Consider the following 9932-nt stretch of genomic DNA (forward strand, 5'->3'; position numbering starts at 1 on the left):
GGGTGACCCCCCCCCCCCATGCTTAGTTACGAATGTGATCATAAGTAGCTCTGGTCTATCTTTATGTGGGGTTCCCTGGTTCAAAGCTGTCAAATAAGAAAACCCTTAATGGGTATGAATGCCTTTAGAAGTGGCGAAACATAGTTTTTTCCCTCTGGAAAACACAGCTTCACTACGAATTCCACTGTCGTATAATTAAGTCTTATAACTCCTTTTAAACTCAGTTGATTATGTCCTGTGAAATGCTTTCTATTTGGCAGTGAGGGAATGGTAAGTCACTCTGTGTTGAAAACAATGTGTAGCAACATTTATTATCTTTTTTTGTGGGTGGAGTTTTTATAGGAACATAAGGGAAAAAAATTGGTGGCATGATAATTGTCAGACTAAAGAAGACTCTCTGATTGAAATAATCTAACAATGATTACAGAATCTGATCTAATTAGTTACAGAACTGTTGACACTGCTGACCAAGAACAACATGATGATACAGTAATTCTATCAGAACTATCACCATTATGTAGTAATGCCCATAAACATTTTTTACATATAACTGTAATGATTGATATCTTATAATCGTCACATTCTTAAGAACACAAAACCAGAATGACTGGAAATATTCATCACCTGGTAGCACCACGTGCATTTGACACTGATGCACGCTTAGAAACAGCTTCTGTAGCCATTTACCTCACCTGGACCCACATGGTTCTGATTGCCAAGTGTCCATGAGAATTTCACAATGAATGACATAAAGCTTTCGGTCATTGCTCACATATACTTAAACAGGTAGTTATGTAACTTAATTTAACTGTCTTATAACCACAGTACATCAGCAAAAACTGGCATTTCACTGTATTTTAATAAACTTGCTTCTCAAACATTAAAACATCCATTCATAAACTCTGTTTTTGTATTTGAATAATACTTTGCAAATACAGTTGTGAAGAGTATTATCTCTGAATGGAGAGTATTATCTCTGTGTGTACACACACACACACACACACACAATGTAGAAATATATATATACAATGTAGATTACACACACAGGTTTGTAATTATATCTTTGTGGGCACTCTCCATTCATTTCTATGGGGAAAACTCTAATCCCAACATGGCCTCCTTAACTCGTACCAAACCCTAACCTTAAGCCTAAGTAACCAAACAAAATATTAGACTTTTGGCTATTTTAGTTTTTTTTTTTTTATTGCATTCATATATTTTTGTGGGGACCTGAAAAATGGTCCCCACAACATCAAAATAACAGGTTTTTATTATATTTGGTCCCCACAATGTAATATAAACGTAATCCACACACACACGCACACACAAACAAGACCTGATACACACACCCTCCACACTCCCACTAGGATGAATTCTATTTGTCACTCTGGCTTGTATCCAAAAAAATGTGGCCAATCAGATTTCAAGTGCAAAGGACATATTTATTACCTATCTCTTCCCTATACCGACATATTCTGTTTACAACCTGCAGTGACTTACAGTTAACTAAGTCCATGCTGCCTTCCTACAAATACTGTTGTAATTATACAGTTTGCAGCAAAGCATTAGCATTTTAGTAATTGAAAAGAAAAATTGTGACCCTTCAGAATGCAAGATCAAATCTGGTAAGCCATTTTTTGTTTGGTGGGGGCGTAACCTTTGTGCTTTCATTGTGTCAGTTCCAAGTCAGGTACTAACATAAAGGTGAAATAATCCCATATAATTTGTCTGGGCTTAGGGTTAAAGTCCTTGTTAATTTTTTTATGTCTGTTGTGTTTTATACATTTTATGTTTGTTATATTAAGGTTTAAAATTAACGGTTGTTCCCATCAGCAAAATATGAAATATTGACAGTATTCCAAGAACAGATACATTTCTGTACACTAGTTAGTCCTTGTCAACAGCTAGCAAACTTAAAGTAGATGAGTAATCTTTCAGAAAAAGGTACTATTGACACACAAGGGCTGTTAACGTAGATAAGGTGTACTTTAATTATCCCAGGAGAAAATTCATTATGTATCCTCTCATAGCTATTATTACAGGTGTCTTGCATGTACAGTACTGTGCAAAAGTCTTAGGCAGTCAAAAGAAATGTTTAAAGCTGTTTATCTGGGTACCAAGTGTACACAATTTAATATTAGAACATATGAAAATTACGAGTAACACAACAAAGACAAGAATGTCCTCCATTGGCTGAAGATCATTTGAACATAATTTTCTTAGACTGTCTAACACTTTGACACAGTACTGTATTTCAACACGCAAGTACAAATAAACACATTTATTAACCATATTTACATGATCTGTACTATATAGCTGGACTGCGTAACTCATTGCCTAACATCTTTTCTGATCTGCATCTCCTATGAGTATCAGAGAAATGTTTTGCTTACTTTATATAGTCTTTCTGCTTCTAAAATCCACATTACAGATTGTCCATCCACCATCCACAGCCCCATTTTAATACAGTCTGTCCCTGGAATCTGTTCCTTGAGGCACAGGGCTCACTCAGGATGGGACGCCAGTCCGTCACAGGGCACATACTCACACACCACAGACAATTTAAAGAAGCTAATTCAAATGTGTTTGGAATGGGGGAGGAGACTGGAGAAGCCAGGGACTAATGCAGTGGAATCAAGCGCACATTGCTGGAGCTGTCAGGCCACGCCGAGACAAATATCTCAAAGAATGTAACAGTTTGCCTGACACTGGTGCTGCACGACACAGTGACACAGAGTACTGGCGATCGAAACTGTGTCTGGATGTTAATTATGGCTCAATAAACATAACAATGAGGATGTTCCGGAGACGAGAAGCGTCTTCTGCACGATGTGCTGTTTTGTGTTGTTTTGCAATACGCTCTGTGAATATATACGCCACCTCGCAGCTATGACAACTACAAGAATTCTGCTGACTGGCTGCAGTCGCGCACAAAGCACCGTCCCAAAGTGGCCATCATATGCGGCTCAGGATTGGGACACTTGGCGAACGCGCTGGAGAGCCAGGACGCCTTCCCCTACTCGGACATCCCCGGCTTCCCTCACTGTACAGGTCAGGTCTCTATTCTGCAATGATGCTGGTGCAGCACTTGTGAAGCACATGACACACGAAGCCTGTGACATTGCTGCCTTCAGGGGAGATGGCATCGAGTTCTCAGGGTGCTTAGCAGCACTGTAGCATAGCATCTCTGCCCAGTATCTGTACTGCATACTATATGTTAGTATAGTATACTTCATATACCTGTATATGGATGATATGGCGATAAAGCCAGCTTGACTCTATGTGCTGTAGGTCGTCATAGGTCACCTCATTATAAGTATTCCAGAATGAGTAGCAATAGTCATCCGATATTCATACCCACTGGGAAATTGCATATCCAGTCTTGCTCTCCATGAGCCACATAGACATACAGGTGAGAGCAGTGTTTCTGGTTCAGAGAGCATGTTCAGTCTGCACCCATGAAGCAACTGGGTGCCCAGCAGTGGCATCACTCCCCCAGCCATGGAATTTGAACTAGTGACCCTCCATCCCACTCCACCCCATCAATATTGATATAGTACTGATAGAGGCTGTCTTTGGTAATGTTGGATGGTGACTCTGCGTTATATGTGTTTGTCTCTGTGGCTTGGCAGCACCAGGCCATGCCGGGCGGCTGGTGTTCGGGGTCCTCAGAGGGAAGTCCTGCGTGTGCATGCAGGGCCGGTTCCACATGTTTGAGGGACATTCCCTCTACAAGGTGAGACACGAGTCCATTAAATCCCCCGGCGTGTCACATGCAGACAGCCTTACTTAAACGGGTTGTGTCACCTCTTGCAGTTTTAATCTGTACAATCAGCAATTAGTTTCAGAAGTCACATTCAGGGATGTTTGTGTACAGTACATTATATACTGTGGTTGAAGTGGAGGAAATTGCCTACAAAAAACAACAGAGTACAAAAAAGTTTGAAGCGCATCCAAAAAAAGGATGTTATCTAAGGATAAAGGCCATTCAGGAACAGAGTATTTATCAAGTACCAGTACAAAAACCTCTATGGACACAGATCACAGGTATAAACATACATATATATTTTACAGTCCTACCTGTAGATGTTTGCAAAAAATTTAAGTATAAACCTGATCTCAGAGGTTTCATTGGCAGAAGTCATATGTTCCATGAGGGACATCAGCGAGCCTAAGCAAACATCCACAACCCCACTGCTGGATGTGAGTGTTGCAGGGGTAGCGCTTAGGAAATTTCATATTTATGCTGAGCGGCTCACCTGGCCCTGCAGAGGACAAGTAGGCATGCAGACATGTAAACTGCTAAGTTCAGCTTAGGTCAGGGTTACTTGTTACTTGTTACTAGTTGATTGAACTTATAAGTAACTCATGACTACAATGGAGTAATGATCCATCCCTCCTTCTGCTGACTGTTGACCCTGGTCATGTACCCTGAGTTGCCTGGCATAGCCTCCAGCCCCCATACCATGCAACAAATTTTTAAAAATCTAAAAATGATGTGCATCGATGTGGCCTTTTTCATTGACAGCATATCAGTACAACCCACTGCTGTCCTGCTGTATAAATCAGCAGGTCCTCTGCCCTCCTCTTACCAGCTCACATCAGGCACGTTCTGTTCTTCCACATCATGCAGGTCACCTTCCCTGTGCGGGTCTTCAAGCTGCTGGGGGTGGAGACCCTGATTGTCACTAACGCTGCAGGATCCCTGGCCAGCAGCTACAAGACCGGGGACATCATGATCATCCGCGACCATATTAACATTCCAGGCCTCGGCGGGTTTAATCCCCTGAACGGACCCAATGACGAAAGGTCAACTGTCTCTGTGTATCATGGGGTGGTGTTTGGCTCGGAAGGTTGTGGGTTCTAATCTTGTGGCTGACAGGGTGATGTCACCGTTGGGCCCTTGAGCGACGTCCTTAACCACAAATTTCTCCAGAGACACTATGCATCTCTTTGGACAAAAGCATCTGATGAATGAATGTAATGTTTTTCAGCTATGTGACTGTGCTGGCTGTGAATAGTGGATTACTTTGACACCATGGTGCCACCAATATGTAACATCTGCTGATTCTTAGGAAGGACCTTTTACTCACCTGCCACTGTCACTCTCACCCCCGCACATCAGGTTCGGCCCCCGTTTCCCTGTCATGGGTGCTGCTTATGATAAGGACCTGCGTCGTCTGGCCTGGGATTTAGGCAAGAAGCTGGCCATATCAGACCATGTGCAGGAAGGAGTCTACTGTATGGTAGGGGGACCCAACTTTGAGACCATTGCTGAGGCCCGCCTGCTGCAACGGCTGGGGGTGGATGCTGTGGGTAAGCGGCTTTTTCCCAGAGTGACGTACTTTTTGAGAATGCAGGATCACTGGAGCAGTAGGGGGTTAAGAGCCTTGCTTGGCTATTGTTGGAGTCACCACTCCGCCAGAGTCCGTTGATGAGAAGAGATTCACTGCACAGTCGAGGAGTGGTTGCAGGTCACCAGTTTATTCTCTAACAGATTGCAATCTGGGAGCAACTATCTGACATACATTCAGCATGTACAGGAAGAAGCTCGAACCATAGGTGTCGGCTCTAGGTCTTTATAGGCCTTTTGGGGTGTGGCCCCCCCTTCTCTGTACTTTTCCACCTACGTGACTACCACATACATTGACATTTACTCTAGTTAGTGTGTGTGCCTGTTCCCAGAAAAGAGTAAAAATAAGTATCAGCTACATGATCGGTTCCTGTTCTCTTACTATCGGGAACAAGGCCCTCCTGCCCTGCTCGGTTCCTGTTCTTTACTGTCGGGAAGAATTATTAGTTGCATCCTTAAATGATTAACCCCTCAATCTATTTAGGACGAGGTCCTCTTGACCTGTTTTCTTGTCTACCAGTTCCCGTTTTTAGTGTCTGCATTATATTAGACACTGTGTTATTAAACATTAGTAAGTTAATATTTGGATTATAGTGAAACTACCCCTTCATTATTGTCTAATGCACCCCTCAATTTATCAACGTAAGATAAGAAGGTTTGATAATATAGCAACAGATTGTGTGTATATATATATATATATATATATATATATATATATATATATATATATATACTGTATGTGTGTGTGTGTGTGTGTGTGTTCAAGGAAAGTGGTCGTGAACCAATTTGTATGCGAATCAAGGCAATTTTCACCATAAGAAAGCATTGAAATTCAATTAATTTGTTCACAAGCCTACCAAATAATAATTTTTGTCAATTAGTTTTCTGGTTTTTATAGTAAAAACTATAAAGAAAAACACAATATAGTGCGGCGATGGGCGGACTGAGGCATCGCGGGAGCAGAGAGAGACATGGAGACTTTCTTGCTGGGGAAATCACGCTCTATACACAGTCCTTAAGCCTTGAATTGTTGTCAGTGTTAATGTTAATGGTTGCTTTTCCCTATAGTCGCGTGTGTGTTTGCCCGTGTCTTGTGTGTACCTGGTCTGATCCTCGCGTGTATTTAGCGTGTGTAGATCTTCCACCGTGTGTGCATGCTGCAGCTTGGCACCTTACAACCTTGTGTTTCTCGTCTGTGTATTTGGGTTCAGTGCTCTTTGGGTGCCGTGGTCGTGGTCCTTCTATTTACAATTGCACGCGGGACATGCTGGGGCATGCTGGGACATGCTGGGGCATGCTGGTGCTACAGTAATATAAAAAAAGAAATCTAATCGAGGAATCTGTTCGTCAACCAAATTTTGTACGCAAATCAATGCATTTTTTTAACAAAATTTTTGGTCGTGAACCAAATTGTACGTAGACCACAGCGTTCCTGAACCGCAGGCACCACTGTGTGTGTGTGTGTGTGTGTGTGTATATATATATATATATATACAGTATACAGTATATAGAGAGAGAGAGCCTGATATGAACTGTCCTAACCATGCACTTACTGTTTCCCATTCCTTTTGACAGTCCCGATTGCTTCTTCCCTATTTAACAATGCAGTTTCTTAAAAAACTGGAGTGGTCTTCTTAATTTTTTCCAGAGCTGTATATATATATATATATATATATATATATATGTGTGTGTGTGTGTATGTGTGTGTGTGTATGTGCTCTTTGGACATGTTTACCTGTCTATGGTTAAGTAGTTCCACTTTTGTAAACATGGTGTATGCATGTTACCGTATGTATCTGAGAGATACGTAAGGTAGTCATCAAACATTTAACCGTAGATGGGAAAACATGTCTCAAAGAGCACATTGTGAGACACAAGGGCTATAAGTAATAATCGTAGGGTAGGTACCAGTTTTTTTTAATTTGTAGAAATGGTCAGAGCATTATATGTTTATTTTCTTCACTTCTCAGTCAATATTCTCCATATTTTTGAATCTCTGAAACAGAAGTTACTATACTTTTTGTCCTAAAATCACATTCATTACTTTTGGGCAAGGTGAGTTTTTCCAAAACTATACGGAGGACCTACCTCATCAGACCAAGAATCCATTATCTCTGTTTCAATGATTAGCGCTGAGGCATTTAGGTCTACAGAGAATCTTAAAAGAAATGTGCTCACATTCCCACCCTCTCTGCTGCTTTGGTATATCAGGGCCATATTATTGTATGTAACATGCTGTAACCGCTCCTTTCCCTACTGCAGGCATGAGCACAGTACCAGAAGTGCTGATCGCCAGTCACTGTGGCATGAAGGTCTTTGGCCTCTCCCTCATCACCAATAAAGTGGCCATGGACTACGAGGACCAGCAGGTAGTTACACAAGAGGAAGTGCTTGCAGTCAGCAGGAAGAAGTCCCACACGCTGCAGACGATCATCATGGAGCTGGTGGCCCATTTGGGCAGCAGCACAGCCTAATGAAATGAAATGCAGTCAAATGAAGCTTCATTTGCCTTCTGTAGGAGTGTGAGAACAGATACACTGGAGTGTGTTTTGTCACATATCCCATCATGCTCTCCTTATTTAATGATGTACACACACTTATAGAGGTGTGAGTGAAGCTTGGGGTCTGCCCACAGGGTCAGGGGGGTAAAGGCCTAGTTCAAGGGCCCAGCTGTGATATGGCTACTCTGCGGAGTAACTGAGCTGAAACATCAGCTGATGAATGTCACATTTTAATAATTTGCTCCTTAACTTTGGCTTTTAGTCTAAATGAATTACTGAGTTTTGATTTTATTTCCTTAGATATCTTTTTTTCTGATGTTTACTTTATGTTGAAAGGTTGAAAAAGAAAGTAGATCTTGTGTCACCACCTGATGAAATTCTGTAATCAGGGTCCAGTTGTCTTGCATGGTTTTGTCTTTCTGTGCCTGTACTGATGCTAAAATGACCATCTTTAATTTTCATTTTCATACCATGCCCCTCCCAAAAATGAAGTCAGTTCCTCATAATGTTACTGGGATCCAGTGCCTGTAACTACTCCAGATTTTGCATCATTATACTGTGTAAACCAGGTCACTTTCTCAAAACTCCTACTGTAAGAGGAACACAAGGGCATTGCTTTGTATTTACAACATTTTACAATAAGACAAATCAATGTATGTTACATTACCCTTACAGAAAGAAGTTTCATTGTTCAAACATGTACTTCACACTTTAATAAAACTCTGTGAAATTTGTATTTTCATACAAATTTATATTTTCATTCGCATGAGTACAGACACTCCTCACTTAATGACCGAGTCCCGTTCCTACGACTAGGTCGTTAAGTTGCCCTTTACCAAATATACAGTATAGTGGTACATATACAGGTAGTGGGATTGCGTCAACCATCTTTAGATATTGTTTGCACCATTTATATCAATTTGCACATTTATAAATGTTTATACAGTAGTGAACTGTATACCGTAATAAACAGAATAGAGGAAATCAAATGTTATATACATTGCGCAATAAAGTATGAATTATAGGCGAAATATGTAGTCTTGGAGATTGCGAACACTAGTGTAGTGAATACTGAGCAACTGCAGGAACGAGAACTGAGAAAGGTGATGCAAGATGAGATGCTTGATGCTGAGACGCCACGTTCCCATTTCCACGACCAAAGTTCTCGTACAGTGTACAATACCGACCGGTTGGAGAGCTGATCGGACGTCCAGGTGGTCGTTAAGCAGGTAGGTCCTAAAATGAGGAGCGTCTGTATAAAGATTAAATCAACATGAATGAACTCTTTATCATTTGCTATTTGGGAAAATCTTCAGTAATGTCCCACGTGTTAGATATCCCCAAAGCCACACGCATCTCGTTAACGACAGCTTAGAGCCGAAGACAAAGGTCATAGTTCCAGACAGACAAAAACCCCTCAGTACAGGGAAGTAATTAGGCGCAGTACCAGGGTTGGTCATCAGGTGACTACGCTGATCTGTGGTAATTATCTTTGCCTGTCCCTTATTAAGAATCCCCAGTATAATGTGACTTATTGTGATCCAAAACCTCTTCCTTATTACTTTTCTATGCAGTATTTTCTAAAAGTCAAGACACATTGTTTGTTGCAAAATATCCCCCAAAATGGGAAGGTAGACTGTCATTTAGCATTAAACTGTCTCAATGTAAAGGATACCAAAGTACTGCCCAAAATGGGAAGGTAGACTGTCATTTAGCATTAAACTGTCTCTATGTAAAGGATACCAAAGTACTCCCCAAATTGGAAGATATACTGTCATTTAGCATTAAACTGTCTCTATGTAATACCAAAGTACTCCCCAAACCAAAGTACTCTACACTTTGTGAGGGATTCTTCTGATTGTGTGCTGAACTATAGGGCAAAGGTCTGTAACAGGCAGGACAGAACGTTACTGTTAGTCAGTGTACAGTTTTAGGTTGTGGACTTTCTGTCACCATGCACTGGATAAGCAACCATCCATGTGAACATGGAGTAGGAGCCACACTAACACTATCAGGGGAGGGAAGCAGTCCAGCTGGAAGGCGTGAGATTCCACAGTGATCCCACATCACCCCCTTTC

At 41.3% G+C, this 9932-nt stretch overlaps 1 protein-coding gene across 1 annotated transcript; it reads left to right on the forward strand.

The window, feature by feature from the left end:
• Positions 1–1461: 1461 nt before the first annotated feature.
• pnp4a (purine nucleoside phosphorylase 4a) lies at positions 1462–8606 on the forward strand. Its single transcript, XM_023837821.2, has 6 exons — positions 1462–1625; positions 2888–3051; positions 3633–3736; positions 4634–4809; positions 5126–5316; positions 7616–8606. Exons 1-6 carry the CDS (start codon positions 1609–1611, stop codon positions 7825–7827), a joined length of 864 nt encoding a protein of 287 aa, XP_023693589.1. The 5' UTR covers positions 1462–1608; the 3' UTR covers positions 7828–8606.
• The last annotated feature ends 1326 nt before the right edge of the window (positions 8607–9932 follow it).

Source organism: Paramormyrops kingsleyae, chromosome 8, assembly GCF_048594095.1.
Source record: "Paramormyrops kingsleyae isolate MSU_618 chromosome 8, PKINGS_0.4, whole genome shotgun sequence".
In the NCBI taxonomy this organism is placed as follows: domain Eukaryota; kingdom Metazoa; phylum Chordata; class Actinopteri; order Osteoglossiformes; family Mormyridae; genus Paramormyrops; species Paramormyrops kingsleyae.